We start from the raw sequence: 20,779 nt of genomic DNA on the forward strand, positions 1-20,779 counted from the left end.
AAAGAACAACAATAAAAAATATTCAAAAAATTTAAGATTTTTTTATTTATTGAAAAAAAACAAATATTTGCATTCTTATAATTTTCCCAAATACTATAATTTTTAGGGACATTTTAAACGAGTTGTAAATAATTAATTATTAGAAAATGGGAATCAAGTTGTGGTAGAGCGGGGTTCGAACTTCGGACCCCTGATCTGTGAGTCCGCGACACTAGCCACAGGGCCACAACCCGGTCAAATAATACATAAATATTTTGTTTCCTCTTTCCTACTGAAGACTAGTGACAAATGTATTAATTTATATGCACATATTGGTAGTTCCATTGCATCTAAATGTTTTTTCACAAACGTATTAATACTAAAAAAATAACATAATTTATTTGATTGGAAGAAACTGCCATTTTGCAATGTAAAAATAAAATTGTACAAAAAGACATATCAGTAAATATTTTGTTAATGTCTTATGCTACAAAATTTGGGAATGTAACCTTTGGATCAGAGCTTTGTAGACAGGCTCGGAAGTGATTGATGCAGGGGAAGTGGAGCATTTGTGTCGGAGGAGCATAAGGAAGAATGGCACTCATGGCTTGCATCGTCACTGTTACATCTAATTTGACATCTTCTTCGTCTGAAATTAAAAAGACTAAATCAATCATGGATGTTTAGGAAATGCCATAACATTATGCACAAATACCATACTGCAAGAATTTGATACTAATAATTATTTTGCATTAAGATGTATGTAATTATGTATGTGTAGATTTTTCTATTTTGATACTAACCAAATTTTTTTTTCACAACTCTTGTGCCTATATATACATAATTACTATTGTATTTTTAATTGTTTATGAAATAAAAACTATCTACTTTTATATTTTATCACTTTGCTGATAAACTATGTTTTATTTATTTTATAAATAACGTGGAGTTTTACAGGTTAAGCGCCCAGTTTATAAAAAACATTTTATTTCTCATTAAACAGTAATCTTTTTCACCAATCTACGGAAGCATTTCTTTCATAAACTTTATTTGATAATTAGAATTGCATAAAGGGTAAAACTTCGAATAAAAATACACTGAGCTCCTATTTTACAAGGAGGATATGTTTTATGCAGCAAAAAACATATACTAAAATAAAGAATAAAGCCCGTTGTTAACGAACATTTTTGTGGATAACTTTCTTGGTATAAAAATCAATCCAGAATATTGAAAAAATAAATTTCTTTAATGTTTATTGTAACTAACTTTTAATTTTAAAAATTTCTTTAAAAAAATGGTAACCAGACAATAAGTGTACTCGATTACGCACATTTTTTGGTATTATACTGTTTTCATCACTTGGGATATCAAAGTGATAAAAGTGATTGAGAAAAAAAGATTACCATTCTTCGAAAGGTCGATGATTTTGGCGAGTACACTCTGCATGAGGGAGCCCCATTGGGCCTGGGTGTCAGGGTAGGTCGCGTGCTTCTCCCGCCCCATGGCCCTCAGCAGGCCCACACTGGCCTCCACAGGCCCCGCTTGCAGTCGCCCCTGCTGCCCAGTCTCGCGCACCACCCCCGTGCTCAGGTACAGGATGGTGGGGAGGACAGCGACAGCTCCTGGAATTATAGTTACACTCACTTGAACGAAGAAGAGCAAGAGGACCTTATTAAAATTTACAAAATGCTGCATGCGTGTCATGATGCATTTTTTCCAAAATGAAACATGAGCACTAAAAGTAAAACAAAATGGTAAATACATTCATCTACGTCATTCGAAAAAAAAATCTGCTCTAATAGGTTTTCCTTTGCTTTAACGTTGCATGTATTATTTTATTTGATTACAAGCCTTCAAAACGGAATGTCAAGTAGACCAATTTATAACTGTTTCCAAGGCACAGGGCGATCAGAGCTGGATCATAGGGTCAGTTGGCAAGAACCAGACACTTGCTACAAAGTAGGGGAGGATAATATGCTCCGTATATTCCTGCCCCTTTTCAGTAAGTGACAGGGTGTTAGATCCGGCGCTGGGGGTGATAGTTTGTTTTTTCCAGTATTGCAGCTCCTGGAATTACACAATTACATTCTATTGAGAATGCAAAATATTATTAGTGTCAACAATATTTATATTTTAAAAATGTGGCTTAGTTTAACAGTCGATTAAAAAACAAAACATAAAAAAAAAAACAGAATTTCCTCATTGTAAACAGAAAGAAGGAAAGGAAGTAAAGAAGAATTAAGAAGAAAGGAAAAACACTTGTGGAAAAAAGTTGGAGAATTGGGGTTATGGCCATTAAGCGGATATTTATAATTTATTTCTTATTGTTACAAGCTGTGTGATTGAGCTTTGTACCTTGGGGGCTTCCCAGCCTAGTGAGGTGCGTCATGCACTCCAGCACCCTAGCCAGCAGGCGGGGCCCATGCTGTGCGAGCCCGCGCGGTTTGCCAGGCGCTGCGGGCGCCGGGGAGCGGCCGGGACTCAGCCCGGGCAGCTGGCGCACCAGCAGGCACAGGCACACCTCCAGCGCGGAGAATAGCAGCGACCTTCCTGGGGGCAGCTCCCCCGTGGGGCCCCCCTCACCCAGCAGCTGCACCGCCTCCAGCGCAGACGCTGGCGGGTTGTCGCAGTCGGCGTCCGAAGGTAACAGCTCTGGAAAGGAAATTGATCAAATTAAATATTTTTACATATCACATACGAGGTGCTGAGAGTCAGGATCTTAAGTGACATTTTGCACCTCGGTGCAACAAAATCACAACAGCTCATTTTTTAATTTTACAGGAAAGGATTTCAAAGTTTTTTTTTCACATTTATTGCCTTATTACTGGGTTACTATTTGCAGTAGGTTTTAAATCTTTATAAAATGATTGTTTATTGTTTTTGCTATAGTTTCACAAAAAGTTTATTCTGAATTATTAAAAAAATGCTAATAAAAAAACGTAACAAAAAAAAGTGTCCTGAATTGGTGCAATTTGACTTCAATTTAATCCGAGATTTCAGTTTGATGAAAAAAATCTCATATTCTAAGCTACACTATTCGAGCTCCAGTATTAAAGCTGGAAAGTAAATAAACAAAAACAATCTGTAAGGCTAAATTAAAGTTTCACATAAAAAATATGTCAAAGAAACATAACCGACAAATTTGTATGAGCGGTCAGTTTATATAATTTATTTCCTTTTCATTTATGTGAAGAAAAAATCGTAACACCGTGGTCTTACTCATTGTATATAAAAACCAAAAGTCATAAATGACGCCATTTTAACGAAAACTGTTTAAATGTCGCTTAAGTTCCTCTGGCTCTCGATGCCTCAAATGTATGTGTATTCATAACTTTGAAGGTTTAGAAAAGGATTAAATTGAAATGGAAAAAAACATAACACTGTACAATCCTCTTTAGAACTGGTTATCCTAGTGAGATGTTTAAATAAATTATGTATGTGTATTATCATATGTAAAAAAAAAAAAAAGTACATAATATATTGTAAATTTAATGATATTGCTAATAAGATACCGAATATTTAAAATAAGATTTCAACACAAGGTAGATAAATCAATCTAACCTTTGATTTTTTTCTTCATTCTACGATCCAAGTCTTCTTTAGCGGCTGTGGTGGTTAACTGAAGTACTTCAGCGGCCAAGAGAAGAGCTTGAGCACCTTCCTGAGTTAGTCCGATACGATGCAACACATGGCACAATTCTATAGCTAGAGACCTAAGAGAATGAAAAAACAACACAATTGAAGGCATACAAATTAAATTATTTTTTTGACAGTTACAAGGCTTATAAGCTATTGACAAATTGACATGTACATATGCCATGAAAGTATTTCATGGTAAAAAAACAAGTACAAATGGCTAGAAATAAATCAATTTTTCAAAATAATCTATTTGTTGTCAGTCAATTTTGAGGATAAAATTTTTTTCTATTGAAGGCTCAGAGTAATACTGCGTGAACCTATAGAGAAGCCCTTTCACTTTGTTTCATAGAACGCAAGCGATGTTGGTTTGTTGCTTAGCAATAAATTGGTGGACATTTTGTTTTTTTTTGACAACATAAACATAACGGTTCAATCAAATGCTTTTGTAGCTGTGCTTGGCTATGTTTGTAAATAACTTGGATATTTACGTTATAATACAAAAAAATCAACTATGGTGAATTGCAGTATGTTTGATTGCAGCAGTAGGCGCGTCAAAGGTGTTAAAGGAGACAGTTTTCACAGGTAAATTAATTTCAAATATTTTCCCATGATTTACATTGTTTTTTGGCATTTATTGTCCCGAAACATGTACTATGTTGCTTAAAAACTTTCCTTATATCAACGTATTTACTTCAGATACAATTTTTTCTCAATTTAAGAGATAAATTTGTGAATTATAGAATGTTTACTGTTGATAATGACAGTTGATTACGGGCAATATATTGAGGCCGCACTAGGCATCCATATAAAGTTTGAGTTTTTATCGAATAGAGGTCGATTCAAATTTTACTCGAAAATAGCAATGCTAACCCTGAAATCGCATCTAAAATGACGTGTCCAAATTTCAGGCCGCTACGACTCGCCGTTTCGGAGATGTGACGGACAAACAAACAAACTCAACAAAGGACTTTAGTTCCATGGAGTTGGGATTTATGTCTCAATAAATGTAACATAAGTTAAGTATATTGTGAATAAAATGAATAAATAAATAAAAAAATAAACACACACATGTATTTTCAGTTTTATAAAATAAATATAGGCGAATTATAGAAATTTATTTCAATTGGAATAACCCTGCAATAATAATGTTTCCTACAGGTACATACATATTTAAAAGTATTTACAATGTAAATTAATATCCATTCGGCCATTTGTTTTGCTGCGAACTGTAGCTAACTTAATACCCAATAGTCATAGAATGGTTTTCTTACGTTTGAGCTACTCTATAGCTTCTCGCATTATTACTCTGAGATTGAAGGCATAAAAATAAATGTATAAATATATAGAAATACAAAAAAATCATTGAATAAGATACAATTATGGTATTTAAACAATCATAATTCACACACCTGTCTTTTAATAGACGAGCTCTGTTGCTAGCTGTGTCCAATAAGGTAGTCAGTGACAGAAGACATGTAACAGCATTCTGATGAGAAGCATCACGCGATGTACACAAAGCTTCCATGCAGATGCCTGAGAAATAAACAGCGAACATATAATGATATTATATTTTGCGGGTGATGACAATAGTCAACAATAGTTCAGGATAGCATGCATCATTGTGATACCATTTAATTGCGAACCCTGTTTAATTACATGAAATTAAGTAGTATATGATTTAAAAGTAAAATATTAAACAAACCAAACAAAAGATGGAACTTCTCATCATCAGCATCCAGAGATTCAGGATTATTATTATCAGTCTTAGTTTGAACAGTGTTATCAGGTTCAATTGCTGCTGTTTCTTTTATTGAATCTGTAAGAAAAAGAAATGGGTAATAGGAACTATCATTTGCTGACTTTTTGTTAGTTTGCATAAAGTGGGGAAGAGAGAAAGGGATAAATAATGACTCAAGCTACATAATAATAAGAAAAATTATGAATGGGTTTCTGCCGAAATAATTATCTAAGTATCTGCAGTAGTTGTAAGTACATTGCACACCCGCTATATCTTCTTCTTCTCATGTCGCTCCTTTAGGAGGTTGGCGACCATCTCTTAAAACTCCACTCGATACTGGGCCAATCTGATGAATATCTTTGCATCTGGTATTCCAAACCACTGCCGAATATTTCTGAGCCATGATGCTCTTTTACGTCCCATACCCCATTTACCCTCTATCTTCCCTTCTACTGGGAGCTGTAAAAGGGCATATTTTTCCCCACGGAATATATGGTCAAAATATGCGGCCTTTTGACTTTTGACAGTGGTAAATAGTTCTATTTCTCTTATCTACTAAAGGGTGATCCAACCATAATGCACAATGTTAATTGTAAATAAAACAAAAAGTTTACAGATAATTATCTTTTTTTTTTTTATTATGATAGAAAAATCTATGACAATTATGTGTGAAACAAAATATTGGCCAAATGGTCGCCACGGCTTCGGTGGCATACTTCTATCCGATGGTCCATATTTTCAATGACGCTGAGGTATAATTGAGGTTCAATGTCGTTAATGTGCCAAATTATCTCATCCTTATGCTCTTGAATTGTTCTTGGCTTATTGACGTACACTTGTTTTTGATTGTTGAAAAGCCGATGCATCCATAATTTACAATTAACATCGTGCGTTATGGTCGGACCACTCTTTATATCTTAATGGGTTGATATATTTAGAGTGATTACTCTCTCTAAATGATGAAATATTTACCATTTTCTCTAGTAAGTTTGTTGAAGTGTAGAGCCGTAGCATGTAGAAGTGCCGGCCATACATCATGGTAATGTCCCCGAGCACCTTCTACCGTGTCAGCTGTGTAGAAGGCTCCTCCGTCATGAGGTAATTGAGACCCATATTCTGAAAATTTTAAAATAAAAAGTTTAAGTAGATATATTTTAAAAATTATATGGGTACTATCAAAACTTTTATGGTTGTGTTAAAAGCGGGATTAAAACAAGGAAAAACAACTTACCTGGCGGAAGACTTAGTAGAGCGTGATCTCTCAATGCTGCATACCAGTTTTGTGCAAGATTTTCCAATTCTGGTTCCACCAACTTTAATAAACTTTCTCCCTTGAACTCGAAATTTCCGAAATCATCATTTTGTAATCCTTTCACCATTGTGATATCTTCTTGAGTGGGAGAGTCCACATTACTTTCACTTCTTGAGATTTCTACCTGGTTATCATTGGTGCCAGTGGGGAGATCTTCCAGCTGTTTGATGTTACTACCCGGAGCACTTCCGTTACTGATCATTGCAACAATATAGACCTAAAATAAAAGTATTTTAAATTAATTTAACAGTTCTGATGTTTAGAGATGTGTGATGCTGAAATAAAATGTGAATTTTCATCAACCATCTTGCAGCAGCTGTAAATATTCTAAGGGAATAATTGATATAGTTATTGCTGTCATACCGCATTCATTAAGATTTTATAGAAGAGTTTTTGCCAGTACATATAACATAAAATTGTGTCAAAGATTTACATAAATAGCATAACTATTTGCAGTCCAGTGCATGCCCACCAGAGGAGAGGGTTATTGAATGTGCACTGGAACATGCGTTGGAGTTTGGTGGTCCTTGTAGGAACACGGAAGTTTAACAGGGACATTAATTTTGGGCAATTTATTAGAGCACAGACCATCTTGTGCATTAGAGTGAGGTTAGCAATTGTCCTTCAGGTGGAGAGAAATGGTAACCCTACTCATAAGTATGGAAGAAAATTTCATGCACGGGTTTATCCTTTTTGAACTGTATATAGCGTAAAAACTTCCCCTGAACTCTTTTTAAGTTGAGAGTTGCAGTTGTACAAAGGGTTTTCGATATTATATATGTATTAAAAATTAATTTAATTATTGAATACCTCTGCCCACGCCTTCAAGATTGCCAATTTCTCCAAAGTTGCGAGACTCTCATTGTACAGTTGCGCGGAATTGTTCAACTTAGTATTTAACTTGTGCAAGCTGGATACTAATAATTGATGAACTCTGAAAAAAAAAACATTTGACATAAAATTCCTTCTTTAAATATTCTAAAAAATATTTTAAAATTAAAAGTGATAGATTACCGTCGAAGATCGTTGAGATCCCGAGCTACTCCGGAGCCAATCCACGTTGAACAGACCTCACAGGCAGCTGAAGTGACGTGAGAGGGAGTGTCGGGAGAAAATGCTGGCCTCAAAGCGGCACCAACCTATGTTTTTAATTATATCAATACGTTGTGTGCATATTTATATTTTTGATTTAACTGAAAAATTTGTTATATCAAACAAATAAATAAATTGTCCACTGCTGGAATTATGATTTGGTAAACAATATTGAATTAAACAGAAAGTGTCATCACAATAGATCTGCACAGGTAGCAGTGATGTCAGAAGCTTATATGGCACTAAACCCCAGTCTTCAGAAGAACAGAAAGCATAGTTTATGGAGAAACATTTAATTCGTATGGTTTTTGAAAGACAAACTAGTAAGATGCGTTCTGGTGTGATCAGCGAATTTTTAAGATTATTTCAGAGAAAAAATGACAGGGCAAATGATTTGTATTAAGTTTTGTGTTTTGAACAACAAATGAAATGATGAGATAATGACCGAATCGCTGACGGAACTGAAGACCATATCAAAAAGCGCTTTTCAGAAACGTTTTGAAGATTAGAAAAAATGCTGGCATAAGTGAATTGGTGATGAATAGTATGGAATGGAATAAGGAATAAGCAAAAATTTGTTTAAATATACACAAAATTCCATGTATTGCTTTATCAAACCTCATATGTGATGAATCAAAATAAATTTGTAAAAAAGAAATGGTTGATAGGATTAGATGCGAAACAGAAAAATTATCTCAGTATTTCTGTATTGAAGAAGAAATCAATTGTAAAACACCTATCATTGGGATAATTATGTGAATAAATTTAATGCTGCATAAGAAAAGAAAAAAACATCTAATTAAGCAGTAATTAAGCAAACAGTACATTATTCACAGACATTTATTGCAACTATCTTACAAAAAAAAAGTAATTTTTTTAAATACACTACAAACATATACCTGGGCTTGGAATTGTTCAAGCAGCAAATGTCCCGGAAACTCGGGTTCCGGGACTCTGCAGTATCTGTTTATGATGATACAGAGCGAGCGGAGTCCACTGAGACGGAGGGGGTCAGACTCACTCGTGGCAGCCATGAATGACATGCGAATCAGGTCAGCCAAGTGTAACACCAGATAGTCAACTGAAAAAATAATATGTTTATTGAGTATGTATGTAAGTCCAAATCCTTGTTCACAAATACATACTAGATTTTATCAAGGCAGTATTATATTATATTTACGGTGGACTCGTACAGTCTGGGACAAAACATAAAGATAAAATTGGAGAAAGAGAAAAAAAAAGGAAAAAAAAAAATGAAAATAGCGGCAATAAATGTTCGCAAAACACATTAAACTGTCTTTAAAATTACAATTAAAAAAATTGGTAAGTAAGTGGTTGATAAGTAAAAAAAAGATGGTATAATGATAGAAACTAACTTTAGACTCTCGAGCTGTTAGTTTTCAGAGCCGATTGCAAATTTTTCCAATGTTAATTGCAGAAAAAAACGTAAATCTGGGTTTTAAATGCAATAAAAAATTCAAAATTCAATGGGACTACATAAAATATAAGTAAATTGCGGGAAAACAAAAATCGCGGGGACATAATTTTGGAGTATTACTGTACTTACCATTGTTTCTGGTCAACTGTTGTTCCTTGGCAAGGAGAAGATCAAAGTGAGCCTCTCCAGCAGACTCACAAGCGGTCATTATTCTCTGAACGCACTCCATTGCAAATACCTACAGGACAGTGGAAAGGAAATATAATTTACCAGACAATTAAAAAAAAAACGTTATACATATTTTTTTAATAAGAAGAAAAGGCTTACTCTGGTCGGCCACCTTGGTTGTATAGGGGGATGAGTAACCACCTGGTGATCAGCGTGGAACTCTTCTTGATCATTATCATCTTCAGCATCACCATCCATGTCTCCCAGGGGAGTTTCTTCTGTAGTTTCTGGAACCAATAATTATGTACTTCAGACTGGAAGTTAATGCGAGATTAAAAAAAAACATCTTCACCTACTCACAGATACATTTGTTGTATTATAATAATTATGAGTAGGATAATGGCGGTTTCCGTGGTGTAGTGGTTAAGAGATTTAACTCATGCATGGAAGGCTCCAGGTTCGATTCCCGATGAGAGCACAAAAATCAAATGTGATTTTTGTCAAGCCTGGGTGTTCTGGGCTGTAATTTACCACTGTAGGGAATCCTGGCCTGTTGTTGTGCAAAAAATGATCAAGGTAGGCTGCGATTGGTGTACCAATGCAGTGCCCTATGCATCATTGGGCGCGGAAAGGGAATGGTGATGATGATGAAACGTTATGAATCCAGTGGCAAAAATGAAGTAAATTTAGTAACAAGATCTCACCTTGCTGAACTGTGAGAACAGCCTTGCATAGAGAGAGCCACTGCGACAACTGTGCAGAGGAGAGTACCTGTACCATGGAGGTTAGTGTGTCGTGTGTGTAGCGCACAACAGTGCCGTCAGTTTCCGTATCTAACATGGCAAACAATGTTCCGGGTAAGCCAGATTCAGCAATTGTGGTACCTGGAAAAAGACATAAGGTTGTATATTTTGATACAAGCAAAAGCAAAAACAAAATATTATTGCCACGGATGGATCTAGTTATCCCATCAAGCACTTTTTTTTATAATAAAGAGTAAAAAATCGTGAAGTTTGAAACCAAATTTTATTGTTTTGCGATCAAAAGTTCACTGTATAATTACAGCCATTTTGGGATGGATTTTGTAAACGTGAAATTTTCTATAAATAATATGACGGAGCTCCTTATAATAGACCCTATAATATTAACTCTACACTATATTTTGACACAGTCAAAAACCAATCTAATGGTATGGAAACCTAATGGACATTAACAATTAAACCTAAATGATGACAAATATTTGAAAAAAAATGAAAGTTATGTTTCATTTACGTACTATGGAGTTGATTGGCGCTCTGTTCTCCAACTAAGCTAAGAGCGTGCTGACAGACTTCCTTAGCTTCTCGTTGTGATAATTGACGGAGACAGGATATCGCCGCACGGCGCAACACCAAATGCTTGCTGGATAAATTTCTCTAAAAGAAAAATAACATAATATATTAAACATGAACACATACATATATGTAGATTGATTTAATAGGTAGTATTTTCACCACAACAAATGTTTTATTATTTGCTTCGACTGGTACCTGAAGTACGGGTAAAGGACTGATCATCTCATTTTCATGTACCTAAATAAATAAGTAGGATAAGCAACATTTAATGCCGCATCAATGTCCTATCAGTGCCCTAAACTAAATAAGGGCAGATAATTTATGGAAGAGTTTTAAATGTCTAACATAGATAAATTAATTTTACAACATTATTTAAAATACTATTTACTTTGAAATAACTTATTAATATATTGTTTCAGGATTAGAAAAATGACAACTATGCAAGGCTTTTCCGTACTTTGATTCACTTAATGCCTAAACACATGCAACTTTTGAAAGAAGGAATTTTCTTTTTGTGGCCTCATTTTCCTTTTAATGTCTCCAAAAGGAAAGCCTTTGGAAGTAACATTCAAAACGAGATTATGTCTAGTGGAAGAGACCATTGCGGGAGACTGCTGTGAATCATTGCTGTTATAATCCTAAAATGGTGATGTGCAAGTGGTGACATGAAATTGTTTTATTCATTTCTTTATGCATACATTTATATTGAAGAACTGTCTTAATTTAGAAAACTATTTTAGGAATAGGTCCAATATACAAAGGGTTTGGCAAGCCAGAATAATTATTATGTCTAAAGTTGCAATCGGTTCCTTTGTAGGCAAATGCCTGTTTTAAGTAACCGATTTGTTGTGGCAAAATACCTTTAAGGTATGTTTACCAAATACGTTTTGCAAAAAATATAAATAAAATTAAAAGAAAGATAAAATCAAGCCGTTATTTTGATGTTCTAATTTATTTTTGTATTTTTAATTTGTATGCTTCCACTTTCCATTATGCTGTATTCCAAATCAGCTCCGGGATTTTTGTCTGATAGAGTTGGGATTATGTTACTTTTTTATGTAGTATAATATTATGAACAGTTGTAATTAATAAATAAAAAACGTATTGTTCCTACAGAAAATATAAAATAGTATGGCACTTACACATAATGTTGGAACAAGTGTGGAGAGGTTCAGGTGCCTGGGAGCAAACAAGTGTAGTTGCTGTAGGCAGCCAATAGCTTCGGCCTGAACTGAAGGAGCCCCCACTTCTTGCATGATGGCACACGCACACAGGAACATAGAGCGAGCTGTGCAGATGGATGCCGTGTTTCCTGAAATTACAAAAAACGAAATAAATCACAAAGAATATAGTGAAAAAATAAGTGATATCATCATAATAACACTATCGACCCTGTATCTTCATCTTTTGAGGTAAGTAAATCGATATGTACCGAGGGCACAAGCAATCCACGGTACACATATCTAAGCATGTTCAACTGAGCACTTTTGAATTTAATTAAAATGAAACACTTTGTAATTTTTACCACATAAGAGTTTAATATATTACAACACAATTAGTTTTATTCAAACTCTTAAATTTGAAAATTTTGGTTAATTTTAAACAGTCAAAATGGACACTCGCCTTGCAATTCTGGTCCTATGGTGGTGATGAGAGCCGAGAGTAGTTTGCCAATGCAACGATGAACATCTTCTTGAGAAGGTGGTACTAGTAGGAGCAGGTTCAGAGCCATAGTTAGAGTTGGCTCCACAAATCCTCGGAACATGGGACCACCGGCATCGGCAATCAGAGATAGTGCATGAAGAGACCACACCTAATAGGCAAAACATTGGGATGATAATTACTAGTCATTGCTAATCATTATTAAAACTTTTATATAATCTCATAGATTGGAGGGTTTATCGCTAAAAGAAAAGATCTTCCAAAATTAAATCCTTATATCCATGAAAGAGGCAGTACAACAACATTCATAGGTAGATGAGCTGATACTCTGATTCTGACCCGAAATTTAGTTGTATTTCAGTGCAGATATTGTCAATATACAATTTGTAGATATCACAGAAAAGTTCTTATAGTTGTTTTTGAAAATTGTATGGTTCAACCAACATTACAAATATTTAAAAAAATTATAAATGAATTTGCAGTGTTTATTCCTTTCTTAAAATTACAAGTGGTGTCGATTTTTATCCAAATTTAAAAATGAGCATCAAAAGTAAAACAAAATGGTAAAAGTTACATACGTCATTCAAAAGAAAAAAAAATGCTTTACAAGATTTTATGGTTTGCTTTAACGTTACATGTATTATTGCCATGTCAAGTAAATGAAAGTGAGCATTTTCGACACCTCTTCTGTTTGCATTCAATCAAGGGAATAAAGCTGCCATAGCTGCTTACGATATTTGCACAGTGTATGGTGAAGATGCTATGAATTATTGACAATTTTTTTGTAAAACAATGAAGGAGAATACACTATTGACTAATTTGTTGTATTTTTTTATAGTTGAGTCCTCTTGTTCTCTTCATTTTGAAAAAAACAGGTACTACTAATGTAAACACCCTATACATAATACAGGCATATAGAATTTTAATTTTAAACTGACTTTGCGTGTAGTATTGTGGAGAATCATATAGTGCTGTTTAAAAACAACGTTCATTTTATAAAATTCACGAGTAATAACCTAATTAACATTATTTGATGCGAAGTTTGTTTTTGTTCTCTATCTGCATTTTTCCTACACACTGCTTAGTTATTGTCCTGCATATTACCACACATGCGCCACCAGGCGCATTATTATCGGTTGTAATAGAGCGCTGTTATCGCTCCTAGTGGTAAATAATAAAAATTATGTGTGTGGTGCCAATATTCAAATATTAGCTAGCAGTACCGTATCGTATTGTACAGTATTATTCCAACTCCCCACCGAATCAATGGTTTCATAAAGTTCGAGCAATTTAAATGCAATAATGCACGTAGACAACACACTGTAAATAAAATAAATATATAATTGCAATCCCGCAAGTCAATCGCAGACAATGAGAGCAGAGAATATTGTACACCAAATGTCAAAGTCAATACATTTTGCAAGGTTTCCTTTTATTGATGTGTGGCAATATTAAAAAATATAATTATCCTCGATCGATAAATTAAAGTTAACGATCCATTGGAATTAATAAAACTATAAACAATTGAAGTGAGAAACTTTATCTCCTCAATTATCACAGACAGTACCGCCTATTGTGACTAAGCTACTGGACCCAATAAGGTATCTACATACCAACCATTATTTTACAAAGTAATATTATTTGTCTAACCTGCACATGTGAACTGGCCTGATCCTGCGCCAGCGCTAGTAGGACGGGCAGGGCGCCCCCGCAGCGCTGCGCCCCGCCCATGATGCCTCCACGCGCGCGGTACAGGGCCCCTAGCGCCATGCACAGCCCCCCGCGGGGGCCAGCCGCGCGTCCGGCCCGCAGCTGCCCCACGGTGGACGCGGCCAGAGCCTCAGCCCCCTCGGGGCCCAGCAGGGGCGCCAGGCGCCCGGCGCACTGGCCCGCCAGACAACGCACCAGTGCACTCGTGCTCGACAGACCACTCTGGAAATACCACGAAATATATCATCGTCATACCACTACCCACACATGATTGTGCATAGGAGACTATATTGGAACGCCAAATCCAGAGTATCTTGTTGATCAATTATAAGAAGGTAAGGTGATGAGTTTTATGGTTTAAGTACTAGTCTAGAGACAGTGAAATATTGCATTGTTAAACCACCATTAAAACAAAGAATTTACACCGACCCTACCGGGAATCGAACCCGAGACCTCTTGCATGGTAGGCGTACGCGCTGACCACTACACCACGAGGCTGACAATATAACTGTTATAATATTATTAAAATTCTAGTGCCCTCATATCGTACAAAAATAATGCATGTTGTGTAAGTTAAACAATAAATTAGGAAGAAAATATTTAAACAATAAGAAACGCAACATCAAACATTCTGTATCTTATTTTCTTGATATCTGTATTTATTTATTTATTTATTCACACTCTTTATTAAAATACAATTCCATGTTCACTTTGCCCAGCTAACAAGGGTACATACCCCGTTCCAAGCTAGGCAATTACATTTTAATATATTATAATACTTAACAAATTAATATAGAGCACAGACAAACAAAATATACACTTATTCGGATACACATTTTGATTCATATACATACAGACATACACACATATATATATAAATATACACATATATACACATGCACATACACACACACGTACATACACCCATGCGCATACATATACATACATTCATAAAAAACAGACAATTTATTTATGCGAAACTTCATGGTTGTCATCTATAAATATATTTTTTTAAAATTATTCCTTATATTTTATTTTTGACATCCAGTAAGGTTCTCCAATCCGTGGCATGCATCAACTTTTCTGACTCCCTATGACCAATGCCATGAAAGAGCGAGGTCAACACCTTCCGTAACTTGACAACACTCCCGTCTTTCCACGATTCTGGCAAAAGGTTATGGACCTTTTTTCCTACGTTATAGTGTTGTCTCGATGCCAGAACAGTGTTGACCCCTTCACTTAGTATCAGATCCCTATTAGAGTATCTTGTATTATGGTTGTGGTTGACGCTTGGGTAAATGTCTCTCTTTATGTGTGTAGCCACTACCGTTCTCAATATATACTGTTGAATAATATTCAGTACTCTGAATTCTTTGAAGAGCAAGTCACTTGGATAACGAAATGTTTTTTTAAAAATGACTCAGATTAAAGACTTCTGTGCAATTGCTACAGGTTCAAGGGCGGTTTTTGTGCAAGCTCCCCAACCAATTAGACCGTAAGTCAACACAGAATTTGCCAGTGCATGGTATAGGTGTTTCAGGTCCGGGACTTTAAGTATATTTCTAAGTGGGATGAAAAAATGAAAATATAAAATATACTAAGTGATTTACAAAAATTAAAACAAAACACTTACAATAATGAGAGTACTAGCACTCTTCTTCACATCTTCACCCCCGAGGGTGCCCTTAGCTTCGGCTAATCCCCTCAGCCCTCCCAGTAGGGCAGCAAACACGTTGGTCTGGATGGCTTCTTGCCTGGTGGACTTAGCTAACCTGATGCACTCCGCAAAGTGATCCAACATTTGCAGCCTATTTAGATACACAATATGTAATGTAAAAATTATCAACAATTGAGACACATTGATATAACAAAAAATACTATCAACAAACATACATAATATGTATTACATACATAATATCGGGGGCTTAGGGTCATAAGGGCGAAACTACAAAAAATGCTGTTTTATGTTAAGTACTAATCTGATATACAAACAAAATATCCTGTTAGTGACAAAAAGATGAAACTCATTCGATAAGTAGTTACCTAGATAAATTTGTGTGAAACTACAAATGAAGCGTTTTGTTTAAAGTCAGAAGAATAAAACGCCTTTTACATCAATTTGGTTATTTACTAATGTAAGCGCAATTTAGGGTCATATAGACGAAAGCGTAGTTTCATATTTTTTGTCTCTAAAATATTTTATGCTCTATTGACTTTTTTTTATTTTTTTTATTTGTTACCCTTAAAAGACAGTATTATTTTTTGAAAACTGTTTTATCATTTATCTCAAAACTGTGTTTTTGTAGTTTCGCCCTTATGACCCTTAACCCCCGATATGTATGATACACTCGGAGTAATAATTCTCTAGAGAAGCCTTTGATCTCTATTGCATAGAAAAAAAGCGTTCCGAATTGTACGACGTTTTGGTTTGCGCCTTGAAATTCTCAACCCAAATACCTACGACCCATTGTATTTCTGTAATCTGTTGCTAACTTTGTGGTCAATAATAATATAATGATTTTTATCCATATGGGCGACTTTATAGGTTATCTCTAAGATAAAACATTATTAATATGCTGGTATTAGTATGGGGTACTGACCCTAGTTAGACTGGCAACGATACTATAATTTAAAAAAATATATATAACACATACATTATATGAACAGGGTTGCCAAGATATAGTTTGTTTGAATTTATTTATTCTAGTGTAAAGTACCTTTTTCGTAAATACTTCATGTCCAGAATCGAACGGGAACCTTTGGCATGGCATCGATCATTTGGCCACGAGGAAGATATAATTTATTTATGAATAAAAATGTCTGCCTTAAAACAGGTTTCACCTAGTTAGGCAGACAGTAAACATTCCAGAGAAATGATATCATTATAAGAAATGTGTTAAAAAATAAAAACTTTTTTTCACTTAGTAAATAGACATTTTTACTACTGTTTAAATAATTTCATTTTTTGGGTTGGTTGAATGGCACATATTGCTTAAAGGCAAAAACACTTAAGTCATAAAAGAAAAATAAAATTAAACCAAAGATTTCTATTGATATCTACAAAATTGATCAGTGATATTGATTTAGCAATAAGTCAGCCAATTTAATATTTGTAGAAAAGTGTCATTGCACAAAAGTTTATATGAAAAATTCTAACCATGAGGTTATGCCGGTTATGGCCGTCAAAATGGTGTCTCTCATTTAGGAAATGATAGCTATAGCTGTCAGTCCGAAAGACATTGGCAGTGAAAAGACGGCTATAGTCTATGTGAAACTGAAGTAATTAAATGGTAAAAGATATTGCTTTCCAATAAAAAAAATGTTCCAGTATGTTAGTCAAATAAGATTTAATTCAAACCATCAACCAATCAGAAGTGAAATATTTTTTAAAAATTAGAAAGTTACGATATGTGTCAATTTGAGTAATTTTTTGTCATAAAACGATGATTAGATTTTAAATCGACTTTTGATTATATTGTATATTGAAGTAAACTGACCTGTGTTTGTTGGCAACCCTCGGGAAGATGAGACCAAACAGTATGACGGACATGTCGATAACAGCAACACCAAGGGGTAGAGGTCCCGGGCAGTCCTGCCCTGCGGGGAGTGGCTGGTAAAGGCAGCACGGGTCGTGCTCCAGGGCTCCGGACCCACTCGCCGAAAGGGAAGACAAAAGCTAACAAAATTTAATTACAATTAAAAATAATTCAATAGAAAACCTAATGACTTACATATTCATAAATTCTTTAAATTTGTTAATTATTTTCCTGTCTGCACCCAGTGGTGTATGGGTCACGGCATGAAGGTTAAGCTATTAGTCTTACGTTTCAGGTGACAGTTCAGGGACAGTGAAATATTACAGCAAACCACCTGCAAAATAAATACCTCACATTGGGCCTACCAGGAATCAGTTGGCATATGCGCAAACCACTACGCTGTAAGGCGGACTAATCTTTACTCAATTTCCTTTTTTGGGATTTTTACCTGAGAATAGCCATCGAGCCCAGAACGCTTGTCCAAGGTTCTGGTTCTATTTTACACAGAACTACATTCTTCATCCACCAGGACACGGAATTAAAATTTGCTACTGGATAAAAAATTAATCTGGATTACTGGCATTCCCAATCAGCTTAGATCTCAACTCAAAGGAAGTGATTTTTTACAAAAACTGAGTTACAGCTATTACAAAATACCTTGTAATAGCTGATTCCAATCATAGACAACGTTATTAATCAGGAAATGCTTCTGCAGGTTTAGGTTGAATCTGGTTTTCTCCAGCCTGAGACTGTGACTTTGAAGTTGAGCATTCTGTTTCAGTTTGAACATGGAATTCAAATCCATCGAGAATTGAAGAATACACGGCAAAAATGAGTTAATTAACAAAACCGATTTTACAGGAGAGCAAAAAGTAGAATAAAAACTCTATTATCTAACAATTATATTTGAATGTAAGTTATAAATTAAAAATTGGTGAAAGAAGTGATTTTTCTTCTAAACAACACTCATCCCTATACAGGAGCTCTGACACAAGAAAAATAGGGGCAACTTGGGTGGAAAGCAATGGAACACCCTCTCTACAGCCACGACTTGTCGCCTCACTAGTCATCAGCCCCCTTAAAGAAAGGCTTAACAATGACGCGGGGGTGGAAGAGTATTTTGTGTGCAATTGACCAGACACAACCAACTTCATTTTACGATGACGCAATCACAAATTCACCTATTTGTTGGGAAAATGTGTTTCAAAATCAGGGGACTATGTAGAAAAATGAACAGCGCTCCTATTACAGTGAGAAGTTAATATTTATCTTAAATTTTTATCTACGAAATAAAATTAAGTTTTCTGTATAAAAAATTGAATATGTACACAATTTTTTTTCTAAACATGTTCTATCACAGGTTACCAACAAAGATACAATTATATACATTTTCGTACATAAATATCGATTTTACTTTATACTATCTTGATATGTACCAATGAAGATAGCATTTGTAATCGCGGTAGAGTGCTTGCTTTTTGGTTTAAATGTCAAATATATATTTTTTTTAAATCTTTTTAATTTAATAATTGCCAAGTATCTTTCGTAAATTTAAATTGTCACCTGGTCTTCCACATCGGCGTGATCGGTGTCCTGCGTCCGCTGTATGGCGAGCGCGGCCGCGTCCTGGCTGCGGCCGCCCCAGCCGGAGGTGGCCGTGTTGGCCGCGCTATCGGCTAGTGCCAACTCAGCCACTAACGCGCGCAACAGCGCGGCGTGACACGGCTCGGGCGCGGGCGGCAGCAGCGCGAGGCAGGCATACAGCCGGAAGCGGACCTGGGCGGCAGCAGCCTTTAGCCGCTGCCCATGCTGGCGCAGCACGGTCTGGATGCTGAGGGAAACAGAATTAAATACTTAAGATACGAGTAGATTACTCCTATTTCATATGAGGCATGTTGAAACAGAAACGGCAATCTCCCCCATTAGTATGAATTGAAAATATTGAAAAAACATTTATTCTTGTTTTCACCAGGAATCGACCCGGAACCGTCTAAGCTATTAAACTATGGAGGCCACCGCAAATGAGTTTGATATAACGGCGGATAGAGAAACATACTATTGACAAAGGTTTCAGAGCATAAATGACAGTAGTTCATACATTTTTGAGAAAATGTATTCAGTTAGGTACGCAACAACAATGGCAGACTCTTTAATGTTACATAACAAAAGCCAAAACCATCTATTCATTTAAAATAGACACCTTAAATATATTGCAATAGAGATGGAAAACATTTTCAAATATGGAAGAAGGTTTTATTTGCCGAGAGATTTATTAGCATAGTTTATTATTAGTTAAAAGTGATAAATAACTGCTAGAAAATGGGAAACAACAACTGCAGTAGAGATGGGTTTGAACCTAGGACCTCTGATTAGTGAATCTGCAAAAGTAATAATAATAATTATGGGTAACTTATATAGCGCCATTTTCATAATATAATACCTCAAGGGCGCTTTACAAAGTGATTATATAAAGATGTTAATTTAATTTAAACTTTTCAATTTAAGAAATATAATGTACTTTGTCACCACATGCTAAGAATTTGTTCAAATGCTTTAGAGAACAAGTGGGTTTTTAAGTTTCTTCCGAAACATCACTTCACCCTCACAGTTTCGGACCTCTGCTGGGAGAGCATTCCATGCCATAGGGCCTGTGACTTTTCCTTTCGACCTTGATGTAGCTGATCTAAGCGTAAGACGTCTGTCAGCTAATTAATCTGGAATGCAGAGTTCCCTTAGATATTCTGGAGCAGAGTTGTGCAGTGACTTATACATGAGCCAACAGAGTTTGTATTCCACCCTCTGTGGTAAATGTAGCCAGTGTAATTCCCGAAGTAGTGGATTGATATGACTGAACTTAGAGATTCCAAAAATAAGTCTCGCTGCGGCATTCAATACAGACAGTACCATGGGACCCCGTGAAAATATAGATATATATATTTCTAATGTAAAGATTTACCTAGAATAAAAGTTTAGACTTACTTGGTAAGCATAGCAAGAGCGCTTTCAACAGGCTGTGTTAGACGTCTTGTGACATCCTCCGTGGCTAAACTTGGGCAGTGAAGAAGTAGACTATGCAGAGCTGATAGAGCACCAGCTCTACCTTCTAAAGTTACCTAGATTTCACAAAACACAAGAAAGATTCTTTGAATGATTGCATTAAAAATAAATACA

General features: G+C 35.5%; 1 protein-coding gene across 3 annotated transcripts in view; it reads right to left on the reverse strand.

Moving 5' to 3' along the window:
- Positions 1 to 20,779, reverse strand: part of LOC148283400 (HEAT repeat-containing protein 5B) — a 155,265-nt gene that overhangs the window by 4,988 nt on the left and 129,498 nt on the right. For all 3 annotated transcript variants that reach the window (XM_088223561.1, XM_088223562.1, XM_088223560.1), the window contains exons 12-33: positions 20,588 to 20,721; positions 19,172 to 19,439; positions 17,570 to 17,748; positions 15,706 to 15,880; positions 14,013 to 14,294; positions 12,324 to 12,513; positions 11,843 to 12,012; positions 10,643 to 10,781; positions 10,071 to 10,250; positions 9,526 to 9,653; positions 9,328 to 9,436; positions 8,660 to 8,841; positions 7,683 to 7,807; positions 7,479 to 7,602; positions 6,588 to 6,885; positions 6,329 to 6,472; positions 5,321 to 5,434; positions 5,028 to 5,151; positions 3,541 to 3,692; positions 2,335 to 2,631; positions 1,383 to 1,601; positions 489 to 628 (exon numbers count right to left, since the gene is read on the reverse strand). In XM_088223561.1, the coding sequence (XP_088079687.1) occupies positions 489 to 628; positions 1,383 to 1,601; positions 2,335 to 2,631; positions 3,541 to 3,692; positions 5,028 to 5,151; positions 5,321 to 5,434; positions 6,329 to 6,472; positions 6,588 to 6,885; positions 7,479 to 7,602; positions 7,683 to 7,807; positions 8,660 to 8,841; positions 9,328 to 9,436; positions 9,526 to 9,653; positions 10,071 to 10,250; positions 10,643 to 10,781; positions 11,843 to 12,012; positions 12,324 to 12,513; positions 14,013 to 14,294; positions 15,706 to 15,880; positions 17,570 to 17,748; positions 19,172 to 19,439; positions 20,588 to 20,721 (3,873 nt within the window). The remainder of the gene's footprint in view (positions 1 to 488; positions 629 to 1,382; positions 1,602 to 2,334; positions 2,632 to 3,540; positions 3,693 to 5,027; positions 5,152 to 5,320; positions 5,435 to 6,328; positions 6,473 to 6,587; positions 6,886 to 7,478; positions 7,603 to 7,682; positions 7,808 to 8,659; positions 8,842 to 9,327; positions 9,437 to 9,525; positions 9,654 to 10,070; positions 10,251 to 10,642; positions 10,782 to 11,842; positions 12,013 to 12,323; positions 12,514 to 14,012; positions 14,295 to 15,705; positions 15,881 to 17,569; positions 17,749 to 19,171; positions 19,440 to 20,587; positions 20,722 to 20,779) is intronic.

Source organism: Micrasema longulum, unplaced genomic scaffold (genome assembly GCF_059751315.1).
Source record: "Micrasema longulum isolate JH-2025_06_02 unplaced genomic scaffold, ASM5975131v1 h1tg000242l, whole genome shotgun sequence".
Taxonomy (NCBI): domain Eukaryota; kingdom Metazoa; phylum Arthropoda; class Insecta; order Trichoptera; family Brachycentridae; genus Micrasema; species Micrasema longulum.